The sequence below is a fragment of the Carassius gibelio genome, chromosome A19, assembly GCF_023724105.1.
Source record: "Carassius gibelio isolate Cgi1373 ecotype wild population from Czech Republic chromosome A19, carGib1.2-hapl.c, whole genome shotgun sequence".
In the NCBI taxonomy this organism is placed as follows: domain Eukaryota; kingdom Metazoa; phylum Chordata; class Actinopteri; order Cypriniformes; family Cyprinidae; genus Carassius; species Carassius gibelio.
Window position 1 is genome coordinate 9501049 of NC_068389.1, and position 19190 is coordinate 9520238.

At 40.4% G+C, this 19190-nt stretch overlaps 1 protein-coding gene across 1 annotated transcript in view; it reads left to right on the forward strand.

Moving 5' to 3' along the window:
- LOC127935412 (protein Jumonji) overlaps nt 1-19190 on the forward strand; it is a 104164-nt gene that overhangs the window by 36477 nt on the left and 48497 nt on the right. Inside the window, exon 2 of the mRNA XM_052533244.1 lies at nt 17960-18095. Within this exon, the coding sequence (XP_052389204.1) occupies nt 17960-18095 (136 nt within the window). The remainder of the gene's footprint in view (nt 1-17959; nt 18096-19190) is intronic.

Sequence of the window (19190 nt, forward strand, 5' to 3'; positions counted from 1 at the left end):
TAAACGTTGTTGTTATTACACATGAATTACAACAACAACATCAATAATAATAATAATAATCATTATTATTAGTAGTAGTAGTAATATTATGGACAATAAAACTAGTAAAAGTAAAACTAATAGTACTTTGTTGTTGCTGTTGTTTTAAATATAATAATAATAATAATAGTATTACATTTTGTTTAAAGGCACCTTTTAAAACACTCAAGGACTGAATTAGAGGGTCCTTGGCATGAAAAAGAATTAAAAGAGAAGATTTATACATTGATTTATACCTGTGAATTCACTCAGAAGATAAATGCAAATATAATTGAATGAATTAGTATGGCCTTGGACCAAGTTCATTGAGTTTAAACAGTCACTCTAGGATTAAGGTAACTATCAGACATGTGTCAGACTTCACACCCAGCGGAGACAATCCTTTACTGTGCTTTCCTCGTGCGTTTTTCAATTCCTTCTCCCCATGTGCTTCTCCACATAGTGTTATCTCTCACAGCCCATGGCGTGCTGTGAATTTGTCATGTCTTGTAACTGAAATTACTTTGACAATTTAATAGACGAACCAAAAAGCCACCATACTAGAGAGAGGCAGATTTTGTTTTCTGTTGGACTGAAATTGGGTTGTTATGTCAGAGAGAATAAAGCCATCTCTGGTTTGGGAAAATAAAATGGCCACAGCGGCGAAATGAGCTGCCGCTACATGCCCCTCTCACCCAGTACAAGCCTTTTTATGTTCGAGTGTTTCTATCGTAAAATTATTCATTTGCTCCATTCAGTCAAATTGGGCTTTTTTTATGTTTGGTTCAATAATGTTTTTGGTTTGCTCCTGTCTGGTGTGTTTGATGTCAGCTTTATTAACAGTCATGAAATCTCTAGTTGCCCATAACTTATTTGTAAAAGTTATAATGTATATATTGTAAATTATCAATTTTAAAGTTGCCATAAGCTGTATAGATTTGTTTCTATAACTTAAATATGAGAAAGTAGTATTTAGTTTAATTATATTTTATGTTTTTGTTGTTGTTTTTGTCATGGTTTTGTTTGTTTTGTTAGTCTCTAGTTCCGGTATGTGTTTGATTTTGGTTTTGTTTATTGGGTTTTGATATGTGCTGGGCTTTTTGTTTGTTTGTTTTTTTGTCTTGTGTTTGTTTTTTTAAGGGTTTTTCATGTGTTATAATTGGTTTGGTATTTTGCTGTTTTTTGTTTTTATTTTTTTGTCTTTGTTTTGTGTTGTTGTTTTTTTATATAAATGTTTGTTTGTTTGTTTGTTTGTTTTAATCACATATCACCAGGGCAGTGAAAGAGACAACAGGAAATGATGAGAAAAGAGGGGGACAGGATTGGGAAGGTGTTGATAGCTGGATTCAATCAAACAGTGATGTCAACCTGAGCATCTCGGCTCAGTTTAAAAGAGCATGTGCTGAGTTATTCGAGACTGGTTTTAATGTGTATTCAGTCTAGCCTCAGATTGTTTTTATTAAGAAAGATTGTTGCCCATTTCCTAATGGTTTGAGTGTGTGTGTGTGTGTGTGTGTGTGTGTGTGTGTTTAGTGGTTGACATATGCTTACCTTGACCCCTGTTGCTCTCAGTTAATGCTGGCCCATATGTATCCAGGACGAATAATAGAAGCTGCTAGCATGTGTGTTAGTCATGAAATACTTAACGTGTGTGTGTGTGTGTGTGTGCGCGTGTGTGTGTGTGTGTGTGTGCGTGCGTGTGCGGCACACAGGAACTCTATGGGATCTGGCTGGCACTTTTGCTGTCTGACCTGTGCTGGGTTGATGGGGCAGGAGAGAATTTAATTACATCGCTCGTACAGGACAGTGTGTGTGTGTGTGTGTGTGTGTGTGTGTGCGTGTGTGTGTGTGTGTGTGTGTGTGTGTGTGGTGGATTCAATAATGCCACTCTCACAGGTTAACTAAAGGGAACAGGAAAGGTTAGTTGATCTCAGACATGAATGACTAGGATGATAACCGTTTAACCCGCTGCTTACTGAGAGAGTCACTCAATGACACTGGAGTCCTGTGCTATAAAGCATTTCTGTGGCATCTGTAGCTATCTCATAAAGCAGACTCATTTGCATTTAAAAATAGAGGTCATGGAGTGTATATGTTCCTGAGCTAATTATTGGTAAGGCTAATCAAGTAATTAGGATGTCAGTGAGGTAATATTTGTGTAAGGTGTTCATCGTGTGTTTATTGCACGATAATAATCGTTCTTTGCCTGGTAAACTGACAACAATGTCATTGTTGCAGTTAAACTAAAATGCAGAGCAGGATGGGGGATGATGACCGATGAAATGCCTGTATATCATGTGTATTTTAAAGCTGCAGTAGGGAACTTTTGACGCTCCTGCGGTTAATAAACAGAACTGCTTGCGTCTTGCGGAAGAACATCGTAGCCGGAACTACTTCTCTCTGTTTATGTCTATGAAGAATCACAAAGGTACTGGGTTACTCCACCACGGTATCCCCGAAGCAATCTAAAATAGTCCGAATATAAACACTTATTATAGGTGCACCCTAGTGATTCAGGACAAGCTAAAAACACGGTTTGGAAAATGGATTCAAGGTGTACTTGCTTATTATATACATTTTGTATACTTTGAACACAAAAAAAAGGACAGCAGCTCTGAATGGTTGTTTCTTACCGGGAGCGGAGTAACCCAGTACCTTTGTGATTCTTCATAGACATAAACAGAGAGAAGTAGTTCCGGCTACGATGTTCTTCCGCAAGACGCAAGCAGTTCTGTTTATTAACCGCTAGAGCGTCAAAAGTTACCGACTGCAGCTTTAAGTAAGATTAATTTTTTTTATTAATTGTAAATTTAATCTATATACGACTGAGGTGCCCTTGAGCAAGACACTGAACCCCCAACTGCTCCCTGGTATAAATGGCTGTTTGTGTGTGTTCACTGCTGTGTGTGTGCACTTTGGATGGGTTAAATGCAGAGCATGAATTCTGAGTATGGGTCACCAAACTTGGCCGTATGTCACATCACTTTCCCTTTTTCACTTTCACTAAACAGTATAGCTGATTCTCTATCACATCAGCCTAATCAATATATCTCTCGCATTTCTTCTAGTCTTCCGTGTGTTTGCTGCATGTCTCAAAAGTGTGATGTTTCCTCCATAAACACAAGGGTGTTTTTGGTTCCTCAGACGGCGGGCCGCCTTGCCCTTTTCTTTGTCTTGTGATTGACACGTGGCCCGGTGTGATGCAGCGTGCCAGGCGTGTAGGTGATGAAGCGGGGAACCGCTCCTGGAGCGAGCGCTTGTTACTCCCTGACAGTTAAAGCACCACTCACTCTGCCAAGGTGTCCAAATAACAGCTGATGTATATTTATGAAGCTTGTTAGAGGTGGAGTGAGAGAGAAAATGGAGTAGAGAGAGAGGAAGAGACTGTTCAGAGAGAAGGTTGGCATAATGTTTCTCTAGGGTTGGGCTGGACTTGCTTAGTGCATCTTTGATGTTTATGGTTGAGCAAATAGGCCTGGTACTGTGTGGGAACCTGTTTGGGAATCTTTTTATTATTCATTTATTTATTTATTTATTCATTTATTCTTTTGCATAAAAACACTCTCAAACTGTTTTTTTCTTTTTCTTTTCTGAAGAGTTTGCCACAATAGACTCTCAATTGAATCAAGATACACCGCTATGACAATTTAAACTGCAATATGCAATTATTGTATTGTATATATAATATATATATATATATATATATATTCAGCTTTTCTAATGTAATAACTAAAGATGTGTGGTTAAAATAATTGCCAGTAAAATTAACAGCCCTATAGTTGATGACTGTCTCACATCTTTGATGAATAAAATCAAGTCAAGTAAAATCTATATTATTCAAACTGAATATTCAGGTTCACTTCAAAATATGTCGCAGTGCTGCTGTGTCAAATAAGTGAAATGCATTGAAAGTAGCAGAATCTTCAAAGACAAACAAACACAAACAATAAAGAAATAAAGAAAGAATCATCTCAAATGCAAAAAAATAATAAGTTAAGTTGCTCAAAATAGATTTTTGACTATGTTAGCTAGATTTCTGCGTTACAGAGTTAGCTGATGATCTCTGAAGTCAGATGGTCGGTGTCAGTCTCATGAGTTTATAACGTGCCGTCTCTCAGCATTCAGCCCCCAGCTGTCCAGTTTGTCTCCCAGCGCATGACTCAGGAGTGTGGCCTGGCATGAACACCTCTGCGTGTCTCAGAGAGAAAAATCTGACGAGATTTGTGCCAACCTCAGAAGGGCATCCCAGGACGTGGTGCTTTGTTACCCTGGAGCCATAAAACCCTCTCTGAGCGACACCATGGTGTTAGCTAGCTCTCTCAGCGTGGAGATTGCTGCTTTCTTGCCAGTGGTTTAGAAAATATTTACAGCAGCTGTGAGTAGAGGAGCTGATGCCGTGACGCGCTCGCCCCATACAGGGCACACATTGTCCTCGTTCTCTGTCTGCGGCTCTTTTCTCTCCTCATTTCAAAATGCTTTTCCCAAAATTCACCCCAAAACAAATGGCTTACTTGAGCACTTTCAGATCTTCAGTCTAAACGCTGAACATGAGTGGAGACAAAACTGAGTTTCCCTCCTCAGATTCTGGGTTGTTTATCAGATAACATTGTTTGGAACCAGTCGTGCCCCTGAAGTATACACTCTGACGTCTGATTTGCCTGCTGGCACACTGTGAACTACGGAGGTGGATGTCCGCAGCACCACAGCAAAGAAAATCGCTGTTGTGCTTGGTGTCTGCATTAAGTGGATGAGATAAATGAAAGCATGCTTGCATCAGCCTAATGAATTTCTTACTGAATTTTCCAGAGCAGATAATGAATAAACTCACTAGCATCACTCGCTAACTAGATATTTGACAACATAAACACATTTACACATAGGTATACGTGTATAATAGCATTGAATAGTGACATTTAAATTGCCAAGCTAACTTCCCTTTCTGTTCCAGTCTTTCCATCTAATATTTTTATTCCAGCTTTATTTCAGCTAAGGGAAACTATTTCTACTAGCTTCAGTTTGTTAACAATAATGACTGGCTGATACAGTGACAATTGCTTTGTCGTGAACACAAAAGAGAAAAGCCACTTTAGATGTATATAAAACTGTCAAAACAAGTATATTTTTTTATTATAAACTCCATTTGCAAACCTAGGCCTAAAAATAGTAGAAGAGCCTCAACTAGAGTAACCAGACATCTTGAGATGTTGGTTTGCTGTGGCGTGTTCTTGGATGTCGCTGACTCTTGTTAACAGAGAGATCTTTTGCAATTTTCCTAAGCTGTCGTTCATGTTAAAAAGTAAATCCCCCAGTATTTTAGCACCGGCACTGTCAGAATCAACCGATAATTCGGTAGATTTGCTGTGGTTATGAGTTTATGAGCATATTTCATCCCCTTTATGACTGTGGTTTATAGACTGAAATAAAGGTCCAGTTCTTCTGTTATTACTCTGTAAATGGCATTGAGATGTTTTAGCAGAGACATTGCTTTCGACTGTCTGAGTCAGATTTGGCCAGTGTCAGCAGAAACCTGCTTTACGGTCACCTCACGTCCTCACACACACACACACACACACGGTCCTCTGGCGCTCCTCCAGTTGGCAGGCGCTGGTACTGAGGTAACAAGCTAACTTTGGTCAATTACACCAGAGTCACAAAGAGCAAATGAGGGGACGGATGGAGATACTGAGAGGAGCAGAGGTCAGGGCCACAGAGAAGTGCATGTAAGACATGTTCCTCTGAGCACGACACTCACTTATCTAGGTGGGGGATGTTATTTGGAGGAAAGATAAAATGTCATTTTAAAGACAGATTTCCACAATGTCCAATATGTTCTTTGATGAATATTTGTTTAATATTTTACCATTTTGAATGCATTTAGCATCATTGTCTCATATTGGTGGGGAAGAAAACATCAGCCAGAACAAATGTTCTATATATTTAAAAAAAAAACATATTTTTTTTATAAAGGTAATTCATATTTTTGTTCAGCAAGAATGCTTTAATTTGATCAGAAGTCACAGTAAATATATTTCTGATGTTACAAAATATATATTTCAAGTTTCTATTCATCAAAGAATCCCACAAATATCCATTTCCAATATTAATAATAAGAAGAAGAATAACAAGAAATGTTTCTTTTGCATCAAATCATCATCATATAATGATTTCTGAAGGATCATGTGACACTGAAGACTGGAGCAATGATGCTGACAATCCAGCTTTGACATAGAATAGAAAATAATTCTTTACAGCTGTAAAAATATTTCACAAAATAACGTTTTTTTTTTTTTTTTTACTGTATTTTTGATTAAATAAATGCAGCCTTGGTGAGCAAGCAAATAAGTCTCTTACTGAATGGTATTGTTTATATTTAACAATAAATATATGAAAATATAAGAAGTACTTTTCTGAAGTCCTTGTCCTTTCTGCAGCTTTTGAAGACTGTGGTCTCAAGAACATACTATATTCCTGATTAGCATGCAATTGAAATTGCTTAGTGGGGGATTTAGAATTTTATTTGGACTCTTTCTTTCTCAGAGTAATAAACTTTGTAAGTGAAGGAGTGTTTTCACAGCAGACTTTTGCTAAGCAGTAATGAGTGTTCCTGTGTTTACTTGTTCTGACTTCTTCTCTGTAGTTACCCTGATGTTAGTAAAACCATGTGTTTCCTTGCACAGATTCCCAAAACCCCCCTCCGCCTTAAGAGCTTAAACTCTTACATATGACTCAGAGAAACTCATGTTTGTCTGTGTGTGTTTTAGCATTAAGAGCTTCCGCTAGCTCTACACGTGATCTTTAGAGGCCCAAACTGAAAAAGGCGTATAGGATACATGAAGGGAGATTATAGTTGACAGCTCTGGAAGTTGCACATGTTGCAAGATCAAACCTGTTTTTGGAATCTTTTGCGGCTCAAGGTGATGTAGCTGCTTCACCCAGCGTGACCCAGATGCTATACCAGCTCAAAACCAGGGTCCACCAACTGGTAATAAGTACCTTTTTTTTTTTTTTTTAGCTTACTCTTCTTTTGTATTCTAAGGGGGCATTTCAGCCAAATGTTTTTGGAAGCTGATTGGGCATGATGCTTTTGTCAGTCAATGAAGCTCCGCCTTCAAACCGGTTCACACACTTGAAAATCCATCTGTGTGTGTTTGTGTTCGGGTGGGTGGCATGGCTGTTGTGGGTTTGTATACATCTTCCTGTGCCACCCAGGAGAAACAAAACTAGCATTTCCTCTAAAATCCCTCCGTGCTGATTACACTCTTTGATTTCAGCTTTGTTTCTCTCAAACTGCTGCGGCAGTGGAGAAATCTCTGCGTTTATTTATTAAAGGCTTGCACAGGCTGTGGGGTGATCTGCCAGATCCATTAGACGATCTCTCGTCAAAAGAAAGAAAGGCAGAATGTGAAGGAGAGGTTTTATAAATTGGGGGGAAATTAAAGGGATGGAGAGGTGGGGGTTTGGGAGTGTTTGGTTGCGGTGTGGTGCTCTAAACGTGTTTAGCAGAGCCACATTAAGGCCCGTCCACACGGAGACAATCTTTTTTTTCCTCGTCTCAAGAAATATCCGCGTCCACACGAAACCGCAAAATGATGTAGTATACATGCCAGACCAGTATGTGTCGCTGTAATTCTGCCACAGAGATACACTAAAAACAGAGAAGAAGACTTGGACTATGCTCATAAACCTTGCGCGTGGTACACAATCGAACATGGAATAATACATTTATTAATCGGTGTTAATGTTAGTTAATAAAAAGACAATCGTTCAGTGTTTGTTCATGTTTTTGTTGCTGTTTCGTGACGTAGAGGTGTCTGACTAGGGGGGAGACGTGGGCTGATGACGTCATAGTTTCAGAAAATATACGGATTAGCCGTCCAGACGAAAACGCAAAGACGGCGTTTTCAAATTTATCCACTCTGGGACCCGGTTTCAAAAAATAGCGGTTTCACCTTACGAAACGCCTATCCGATAAAAAATTTTTTGCATATTCACAGAAACGCGTCTCCGTGTGGACGGGGCCTAAGACTTCACACAGTTCCGGCAGGAACTCTCAAGTTTCATAAGGCTGATCTCTGTGTATGTGTTTGGATTACTTGGCCATACTTGGTTTGCTAATCCTTGCCTTAACATTAATAAGTGATCAAACCTTAGCAATAACAGCTATATTTGTTCCAATAGTAAATTAACATGATGTCATTTAGTTTTATTATTGACTCCAGCCACAGTTGTCTCAATAGTGAACACATGAATGCTTTGTAAAAACATTACATTGATTTTCTATTTTCTTTTGCTTTTAAAGAACCGAGGAGTGGTGTTAGTCAGAGAAAGCTGCATTATAATCTCCTCTCATTCTGCTGGTGTTGAGTGTATTGATCCAGTGAGACTGTGAGCTCTGAGATCTCTCATGCTTTACCACGTCTTAATGTGTGGGTTTCCTCCTAGTCACATGCCGCTTCCTTTTTTCAGCAGCACTCACGCACTTTGCTCATCTCTGTGTGTGTGTGTGTGTGTGTGTGTGTGTGTGTGTGTGTGTGTGTGTGTGGTCTGTACACTTTAAACACACATGATCCGCTCTTGAACACTCTGTGTGGTTTTGAGTACATGACTAAACGTTAAATCTGCACATGCTGAAATCCACAGAAAGTCATGTCGATTTCCGCAGAAATATTATAGTCATCATTTACGCAAGTGCTACACTTCCCCAAAATTTGCTGTTTTGGTTAATCAAAATTTTAATGCATTTTCCCCAAAATCAACGAACAGAATGTGGAAAAAAGTCAGCAGATCACATCTGGGCCTACCTGATTTTACTCAAATAGATCAAATTGGTCGCACAAAATAACCGATGCCAGTCTCATTTGCTCTGTGGTGAAGTTGAGCAGACAAATTTTGCTCTGAATTCTGCGCTCATGCTTTCCAAAACTTACATTTTGTGGGAAAGGTAGGTAAAAAAAGAAACTGCAGTGTGGTTGGCATCTTCAAAGACTGTTTTATTAGATCAAGTTAACCTGGTTTGGGTTCTTCATCCCTTGTGTTAACTTTGGAGCCGTTTCTTCATGCCTGTGTGGAAAACTCATTTGGCCCTCTCCTTGTAATCACTGTCTTTTCTGAGTAGCTGGTTTGCATTTTGTGTGTGTAGGAGAGTGGACTTATGGTCTTGAATTCTCTTTAGTCAAATTATGACATCACATTTGAGGAGCTTGGTCACAAGGCCACTGTGCTAAGTTGAATGTTACCTCAGACACCAAAAATTCCTTCATCAAATAAATAATTATTCGTGTCCAGGTCGGGAAGTCCCTGAACTGTTTGATTTGAGAAAGCACGCCTACAATTGCTCTCCCTCTCCCTCTAACTTCCGTCAATACAACCAACGTGAGAAGTTTTCAGGAATGATGATATTACTGCACCAAGGTCGAAGTGCTCTTCCGCCATACATCCTAAGGAATGAATGGTGCTAAGCTAAATGCTAGCATAGTGGCGCCATTCGCTACAGCGATTGAGTGCACACACTGAGATGGGAGAGGTACGTATCAACTGCGTTTAAGTTGAGGGAAGAACATAGTGGAATATGGAAAAACGTTGGCGTTTTCCTTTAAAGGGCAGCTAGATGCTTCTTTAGGTGTGTGGTCTCCTGCAGGCTGTGACAGATATCAGGCCTGCTCAGACTCACACTGAAGAAAAGTGTTTGGTTAGATTTACCCAGCATTAATATCCTTCATTCAGCCCGTCTAGGCCGTTAAGACATTTCATGAACCACAACAGAGAGTTAGATTGATCGAACCCTTTTTATGTGTTTTATTTTTTATTTTGTATGTGTCTAGGTGAGCTTTTAAAGGAAGTTTGGTTTGGGCCCATAATTTACAATTTCCTACTAATTTACTTCTGCTGACTTGTGCTCAAAACTACTATTGTATAACTCTGAGCGAGGTCATTAGTGTGAGGAATCTAAACGAGATTTGAAAGTTTCTGTATCTTCAACCTCATCTGTATCTTAACTTGACTGTTTCTATGTACGTGTTATACGTGGAAAATAGCAGCATGAACATTCTTCAAACTTTCTACTGAAGTCTTATGGGTTTGGAATGACATGAGGATAACTGGTAACAGAAAAGACTGGGCTTTGTCCAAAACTGCACACATACCTTATAGGGGCAACCATGTGTAGTGGTGCCCGGACCCATAAAAAAATGTATTAAGGGCATTCATTCAATCCCATAATGCTCCCCTAAATCAAGTGTACAATGAAAGAATACCCATGTACTTTAGTGTCCTAGTGTACTGACTAGTTTTATTCACTAATTCAGTGGGCTGAGGTAGGGAACTGTGTATGAGGGTATATGGGGTTATTTCGGACATAGCCTGGCAGACCTTGATTAGCTGGTTCAGGTAGGTTTAATTAGGTTTGGAACTAAAAGTTGTAGGAAGGTAGCCCTTCTGGAGCAGGATCAGACACCGCTGGCCATATCTATACAATCTTTGATCTGCCAATCTGCCAAACGACTAAGCTTCATTTCAAGCAACGTTGTCTAGATGCCGTGTCTCTCTGACTGTATTACTTTCCGTCTTGTTTTGCTCTCACATCTTATCTCTCTTGCAATCTTATCTGCTTTTGTCAGAGGCTGCTGTTTTACAGATCTGTTGTGTTAATTCATCAGCAAAAGCCTGGCCAGCTTCTATCTCGTTCACTAACAGAAGTGGGGCCCCAGTCCAGGGCCACTGTGTGTAGAGTTTTGTTGTGAAAGCCTCTTTTTATTGGGCCAGCTGTAGCTCTGAAGGTGGCCAGCTTTCTCCAATAACCTGTAATTCAGCCTGGCATTTATTTTATTTCTGTAAAAACGAAACACACAGCTCTCTTACAAATCTATTTCATTTTGGCCGTTGTTTCTCACTTGACGCCACTGACTGACGATGGCAGTTTGTCATTCAAGCATGTCGAGCTTGGTTATGCCGTCCATCTGTGGACTGCCCGCAGCACATCGCAAGTGAGAAGCTGATCAGCGGAGCAGAGAGAAAATAACAGTGTTTCTGTCTTGACACACGGACTTGCTTTTGCCGCCCTGCAAGCATACCTACAGGACAGAATGACTTTCAAGGAATCCGGGATCTTTAAATTGGAGCAGGAATTGAGTACCTTGACAGTTCTCGGGCCTACACTTGCCCCTTTCCACTTGATCCTCAAAATATTTGAGTAGTTCCTGACTCATATTGAAAGTCGTGTTTCTAAAACTGCTTTTCTCCATTGATGAGCTTTCAAAGGAAGCCATGTATTCTGCCACAATATGGATGCTTAACTATGAGCAAAATGCAAAGTTTCAAAGTGCTTCCTGAGGATCATGCTCTAGCTAAGCAACTCTTGGTTCCTGTACACTCTTTCATTGCAATGGGGGTGATCTCGTCTTGTTATTTTCAGTTGACAAGGGGTTAAAGTGGGAGCCCAGGAGAGAAAGTAATAGTATTTAAAAGAACGGACCCTAAGGACCCTTGGCTCTGCAGTGGCCTGTGTTATGCAGACATTCCAATGCACTGAGGTATAGGGTGTAATAGGCTGCCTCTGTTGGCCTCCCGCACCGGACAACTTCTCTCTCTCTCTCTCTCTCTCTCTCTCTCTCTCTCTCTCTCTCTCTCTCTCTCTCGCTCTGTCATCCCCTACATGGATTTTACTCAAAGCAGACAAAGCAAAAGCACTTTCTTGTTATGGCTGACTCTAGCCATGCTTTGCTCTCCAATCAGTCACCTTCAATCAGCTTACGGCAGACCCAGCAAGCACTGACTTACACTATGCGGTGCTGACCCAAATCTTGGGGCAAATACCGCTGTGTGTGCTTGTTTCCTTTCTTCCTCCAGCATCTGGAGGACATGTGTAGAGAGAGGAAGAAGCGCTTTAATAATTTTCGCTCTTGAAGGCCATCTCTCCTACCCTTGTTTTCCCCCCTCTTGCTTTGACTTTTTCAAGGAATTTGTGTTATAACAAATTTTTTTGATGTTAAGAGAAAGATCATGGTTGGCACGTGGCCTAGATTCTTTGTTGATGAAAACCAGGACTGTGACTATATTTAGCATCGTTCATACGAACAGGCTTCCAGTGCTCTTCTAAAAGAGCCTCTAGCAAGAGTATGCCTGCCTGCCCTGCTAATGAATCCATTGTCATTACATATTCATCTGGGAAAGAAGATGTACAGTATGAACTTTCCGCATGCAGATAAAAGAATTTAGATTTTATTTGCTCATGCTCCTTTCACTGTCTGCGTGATGTACATTTTTCTTTACAATCTGATTGACTGAAGCCTTTGCAGATGTACCGTTTTCAGGTTTCTAAGGCAAAGACTGTGTGATTGGATAATTGCTACTCTCTGGATGGTTGATGTACTTAATGGATGCACCATGTTTTGGAGTCATTTCATTCCGTTTTTCTAGAAAATGTTAAGTTGTTTTATTGTGGAAACTAGTGGATGCATGCTTGGTAGATATTGTCTGATTGTTACCGTTAACACACTTAAGCATGATCAGAAAGGCTAAAACTTGTCAGTCTTCAGAGGCCAAGAGACCTTTGCTTTATCTATTGTGGTGTGTGCACGTGGTGCAAGATTTAATCACACTCATTGTTTGCTAATGCTGCTGAACAACCTGTCTGGAGGGGATGTTTGCACAAAAGATTGCAATAAAAAGGGAAGTTTCTCAGGCTGTACAGGAAATGCATGCTCAATGGTGGTTACAGACAGATGCTCTGTTTTCAGTTTAGCCTCTGTTGGCTTTTTAAACCCTTTCGAAAAGAAACTTCGCATTTAGAGCAAGTAATGTCACATACCTGGTGTCTCATTGACTGGTGGGGATCTTGCATCCTCATTGTGTATTCCCTCATTTGGAATGCTTTAAGTATTTTAGGAGCCCCAAGTCCCACTTGGGCCATCGATGTGATGGGTGTGTGTATGCATGAGTGTATGCGAATGAGAGACACTTCTCTTCGCTCTGTCACACACCCATGTGCTCCTGGTGCTCATTAATGAGGCTCCGAACTCCTTTGGGATGGAGCAGAGGGGGTTTTGGGAGGCAGGGTGAGTGTTCGTGCGCTGTGGGTAAGTGGCGTCTCTTAGCTGGTGCCAGCTATCGGTGTCTCGTGACATCTGAGTACCGGTGCTGCCAACCAGCTCTGCCAGTATATGAATGAGCCTGGCATTGTCACGCTAACTGCCAGTAGCAGCTTTATAATGCTAGTCTTCGTGAAACATTTAGTTTGACAAGTTTGTGTGTGTATGTGATTGTGCATGTTATGAGCAGCTTAGCTTCTTGTATATGATTCCGTACTTCCGTTTTAAACCGAACCTATTGCCTTTCAATGTATACTTCATTTGATAGCATTTGGGAATAACGCTTCACACACGTGCACCAGAAAGTTTAATCCCTCTATGCAATTAGAATTTCTAGAAGGTATAACTGAGTGTCAAGTATATTTTATATCGCATTGCATTGTTGCATCATTGTGGCAACCCAGTGTGCAATGAGGTGACCTTCAAATTCTGTTTAACCAGAAATGTTGTTCAATTAGCCAGCTAGGCAGCTATAAACATGTTGATATTTTAATTGAGATTAACTTGCGAGATTCTCTTCAAACTGTTGTTCTGACATGACAGTAGATGACTGGTTGATGAAAACAATAGCAGCCACTGTGGTTATGCTAACAATGTGACACATACAGGTGCTTCTAAATAAATTAGAATGTTGAGAATTTCTTTTATTTCAGTAACTCAAATTGTGAAACTCGTGTATTAAATAAATACAGTGCATACAGACTGAAGTAGTTTTTTTTAAAATTGTGATGATGTTGGCTCACATTTAACAAAAAACTTAACAATTCATTGTTTCAACAAATTAGAATACTTCATAAGACCGATGAGAAAAAAAAAAACATATTTAGTGAATTGCTGGCCTTCTGGAAAGTCTATTCATTTACTGCACTTGTACTCAATACTTGGTAGGGGCTCCTTTTGCTCTAATTACTGCCCAGGTTTCTTTGACAGTGGCCTTCAGCTCGTCTGCATTTTTTGGTCTCTTGTTTCTCATTTTCCTCTAGACAATACCCCTTAGATTCTCTCTGGGGTTCAGGTCTGGTGAGTTTGCTGGCCAGTCAAGCACACCAACACCATGGTCATTTATCCAATTTTTGGTGCTCTTGGCAGTGTAGGCAGGTGCCAAATCCTGCTGGAAAAAGAAATCGGCATCTTCAAAAAGCTGGTCAGCAGAAGGAAGCATGAAGTGCTCCAAAATATATTGGTAAACGGGTACAATGGGCACAATGGACCAACACCAGCAGATGACATTGCACTCCAAATCATCGCAGACTGTGGAAACTTAACACTGGATTTCAAGCAACTTGGGCTATGAGCTTCTCCAGCCTTCCTCCAGACTATAGGACCTTGGTTTCCAAATGAAATACAAAACTTGCTCTCATCTGAAAAGAGGAATTTGGACTTTTTCATTCCACTCAACTTTCTGTTAACATGCTTGGATACAGCACTGTGTGAACAGCCATCTTATTTGGCAATTTATGTTTGTGGCTTATTCCCCTTGTGAAGGGAGTCAGTGATTATCATTTTGACCATTTTGAAGGCTCAGGAAACCGTTGCAGGTGTTTTGAGTTGATTAGCTGATTGGCATGTCACCATATTCTGATTTGTTGAGTGAATTGGTTTGTTGGAATTTTTGTTAAATGTGAGCCGAAATCATCACTAACAAAAGAACCAAAGACTTAAACAACTTCAGTCTGTGTGCATTGAATTTATTTAATACAGGAGTTTCACAATTTGAGTTGAATTACTGAAATAAATTAACTTTTCCTTGACATTCTCATTTATTGAGAAGCACCTATACCTGTTAGAGATGCACCGATCAATCGGCCAGGGATCAGATTCGGTCAATCTAACCTAATCAGTGACGGGCGATCAGTGACACTTCTTTCCGCTTTTGAGAAGATCTGTTTTGTTACCAGCAACACAGGAAATAACGCCAGCCGCACATTCTCACTCTATTCTCTCCAAAGACCACTTCTCTCTCACACACGTCTCTTTGCACCAGTTAAACAGTGCTAGTTCTGCACATTACTGGAGTCATTCCCACAGGTTTCGCACTTACACAAAAAGCGCGCGCACCACCATTGATTTATTTCAGTGGAGCACCAAAATGAGTGGCAAATACATACAAAATTATGTCAAAATCCAATTCTTTGCGTTTACGCAGTTAAACACATCTTAATGACAGATGTCGAGAGCGCATCATTGTAGCACAAAAGTACATTAATATAACGCGCGAGAGAAAATCTCTATGCTCGCGGATTTCCTTTTCTCTCGGACAAAACCAGACGCGTGTGTTCAGATACACACTGCTCTCTCTCGCCTGGAGAGAGTCCGTGCACTTAAAACATGTCTCTCCTCTCGCCTAGACCGTTTCCTCTGCACTCACAAATCTCTCTATGCTCGTGTACTAGATATCAACTCTTTTCACAACTGAATTAAACGTTGCCAAAAGTTATTATGCACTTTTAAAAATTAGTCTCTAAACAGATTTGTTCAGGGCTTTCCTTGATTTTTTTTTTTTATTTTTTTTTTATTGTTTTATTTAAACTATATATAACCTGCTTATATGTACATTGTGAATGCACATTAGGAATTGGGTGCTTGGATGATTTGTACAATTTATTTTGTACAAAAATGCAAATTGTGGTTGTTTCCCACGTGTTCAGCTATCACAACTGCAGGTGCTACGTTGACTCCTGAAAGCCTTGTGTCTATTCGCACTTCCTTAAGTTACAAAACACAAGCTAACACTGAATATCTATAGAAATTAGAGCCTCTGTGACTTGGCATTTTCACTGGACAACATATTTAACTTCTGTAAAAAATGGTCGATGCATCCCTAGTAACGTGACTGCTCCATTCTTCTGATCATTGTTTTTATTGCAGGCTAGTGAACCGTGCTGCGCTCCTACAGCTGTTAACGCCAGTATCCAGCACAGCATTTTCCCCCCGAGCTGGAATGCTATATGTAGCACGAGAAGGAAATAATTGTGGTGGCTTGCCAGGCTTTGAGGGAAGGGTGCACTGAAAGGAGGGTGGAAAGGGAAAAAATGAAAACAAACATGAAGGCAAAGCGTCCATGGTCGGCTCCCGGAGTTGAGAGAGTAGTTTTTCTTTTTTTCAGACGGGAGAGGTGTGTGTGCGCTGTGAGGAGTAATACTCTATCCAGAGAGAAGCGCTGGCACTGCGCCAGACCGCGAGGTGATAGCGAGCGTGGGGTAATTGCTGCCTACACGGCAGCCTGCTGGATCGTGCTCCTGGGATCCAGTGACAGCATCACCCCTCTGAGCACTTCAGCCCACCTCGCCGTCTGCGCAGAGCGCTCTACACACACTCGTACGCTGATATTATTGAATAGGACCCTAGCATGGCATATTAGAGCAATAATATGTAGTTAATTCTTAAAACTGACGCTTTGTATCACTTGATAATTCTGGTGTATGTGAGAACAGCTCTGTGGTTGAGCTGCGGCTTTGCATGCAGCCTATTTTGAGCCGTTCTCTGTCTGTCTGTGTGTGCGTGCACGTCTGCAGGTGTGTGTGTGTGTGTCTCTAACGAGGTGCTCTGGTGGTTTCACACACCACACGCCCAATCAGCTGCTGTCAGGCTTCTGCAGCGCATCAGTGCGTAGAGCAGTCTCGAGGTGTGTGTGTGTGTGTGTTGACATGTCTGCTGGGAGATCTGATGTTTACCTGTCAGTGTCAGCCCCCGCACAGGAACTCGCACAAGCACACTCTCCCATGCCTTTTGTTTCCCTAAGCCCCACCTTCTGCTTAACCCCACAGGAGACAATGCCACCCAATGCAACCCTACACTTCTAATTGGGCCTTTCTTCCAGATTTGTCCAGTTTTAGGTCTCAAAATCATTAAATTGACAATAGTCATGTGTAGCACCGGAACTTTTACTATCTGTTTGTGATGTTTGAGGTCTGATGTTTTGTCTGGCATTAAAACATCACATGCAGAGATCTCTTTCCAGGATTTAGTTTAGTAACAATTCACCGAGGTCAGACTGTTTTTATCATGTGGCATTGTCTTCACCTTGACTCTTTCATTCACGTGTAGAAGGCTTCATTACTTTGTTACTATTTTTGTGTTTTTGTAGCTGTCTAAGTGGTGTGCTTCTCCTTTAGTACAGTAACTGTGAGAAACACAACTCCCCCATCACCACAGCACAGGATTGTCTGTAGTTCCCCTCTCGAAACGAGCGCTCCGAGAGAGAGAGGAAGCTGTTATTGTCTGTGTGGGAAATAACATTTTAACTGGCTCTTTGAATGTCAACATAATGCGGTTATTTGCTACCATCAGTGTCTTTAACCTCATCTACAGATCAATTCCACTGATAAAACTTATGTACTCGCTTTTAAACATGTTTATTTTTATCTTCTCTTATTTCATTTTAAATGTTTTTGACTAGTGCACAACTGCTATTTATTCAAAAATGTATAATGAATGAAAATAACAACTCCTACAGCACACTTTTGTTATTTATAGGATGCCTGTGAGAACCTGACCTGTGTCTGGAAAGGAAACTATTTGTTTTTTGCTTTTTTGGAAAGGAAGTCCTTGTCTTTGTTCCATTCTTAAAATCTCTCTAAAAGTGATCCAGTTTTTGAAATAGTCCAAGATCAAACAAATCATTGCTACCCAAGTAGAGGGAAAATGAAGTCATTATGAATCATCACAATAACAGAATTTGATGTTTGGCAGGAAAGTGTGTGTTTGTGTGCCTTTTAAGTTAGATTTATCTCTTTACATGAAAAGTGCTGTAGATTGATTTTATCTGTTTACTCAAGCAGTTGTATTTGAGTTTGTCAGTGTCTTGAGTGCTGATGAGTTCTCTACAGTAGTGCTGATCTGCTTTCTCTTTACAGGATGATAATGATGGGATGCCCTGGTCGGAGGAGCGAGTGGTGCGGAAGGTGCTCTATCTCTCGCTGAAGGAGTTCAAGAGCGCTCAGAAGCGACAGCTCTGTGATGACCTCAGCAATGGAGGGAAAGGGCCTAATGGTAAGACACACTTTCAACGTTTTCTGTATTTTCTTCAACAAGTGTCTAAACACTCAGGGTAATAGCTTGGTAAAATGTACACAGGTACATTTTTGTTAAGTTTTTCATCTGGTGGACAAGTCTGTTACCGGCACTTTTACATAGGGTGACCATATATCCTCTTTTTTCATGAACATGTCTTGGCCAGGATTTCTAAATTGCCTAAAATGTCCAGGTTTTAGCTTTGTCTTTCTATTGTTTTCATACTGGTAATGACTGAAAAGTATTTTGACCAATAGAGTGCATGCATTGTACATAATCGGCCAATCGTGGCATGCCAGAATTTGGGATCTACAGAGAGCGGTCAAAGCAATACAGATATGTGCATATACAATGTATGAGGACCATAGAGAGAACATTAACAGCAAAACAAAGCCAAAACCCAGAAATTGATTTAGCACTTTCTCTTTGACTATAGTGCAAAGATTGGTTTGATTTGATTTGATCTGCTTTTGCTTCCAAGGAGCTTCTAAGGAAGTTTCTAGTAAGTATATGTGAAAAAGTGAAATATGATCTAGGAGCTTCAGAGCTCTGGAAGCCGTCTGATAGCTACACGTCTGACGCTGCAGCTCAGTAGTCTGGGACTTCACTTCACACGGCTTTAGAAAGCCAGAGCTTTCACTAAAAAGAGCTCTGAGTCACTACAGGGAACAAAGAACAGGCCTCATAAATACAAGTCTGCACAGCCAGACAGAGATGAGGGGAAAGCCTCCTCTTCATGTGGGCTTACCCATTTTATCACTCAATTGGGAAAAAGAAAGGGAAAAAAATACAACAGAAGTGAAATTATTCCCTATCACCAGTTCATCAGGAGTGACAGGACACTTCTCTTTACTAAGTGTAGACTGCATAATTTAAATTGATGTGAATGCAACAAGGCTGAGAGAAATAGTCCGCTAAGTATGCCATAATGTATTAAAATAACACAAATTACAGGCTAAGTGTCCTGTTACACAAATATTTGAGATCGCATAGGTGAAATTGTTGCAAACACTGTTTCAAGTCACTTCTAAGGTCCTAGCTCAGGTCTTATTTTAACAACAGAGTTTGTTGTCT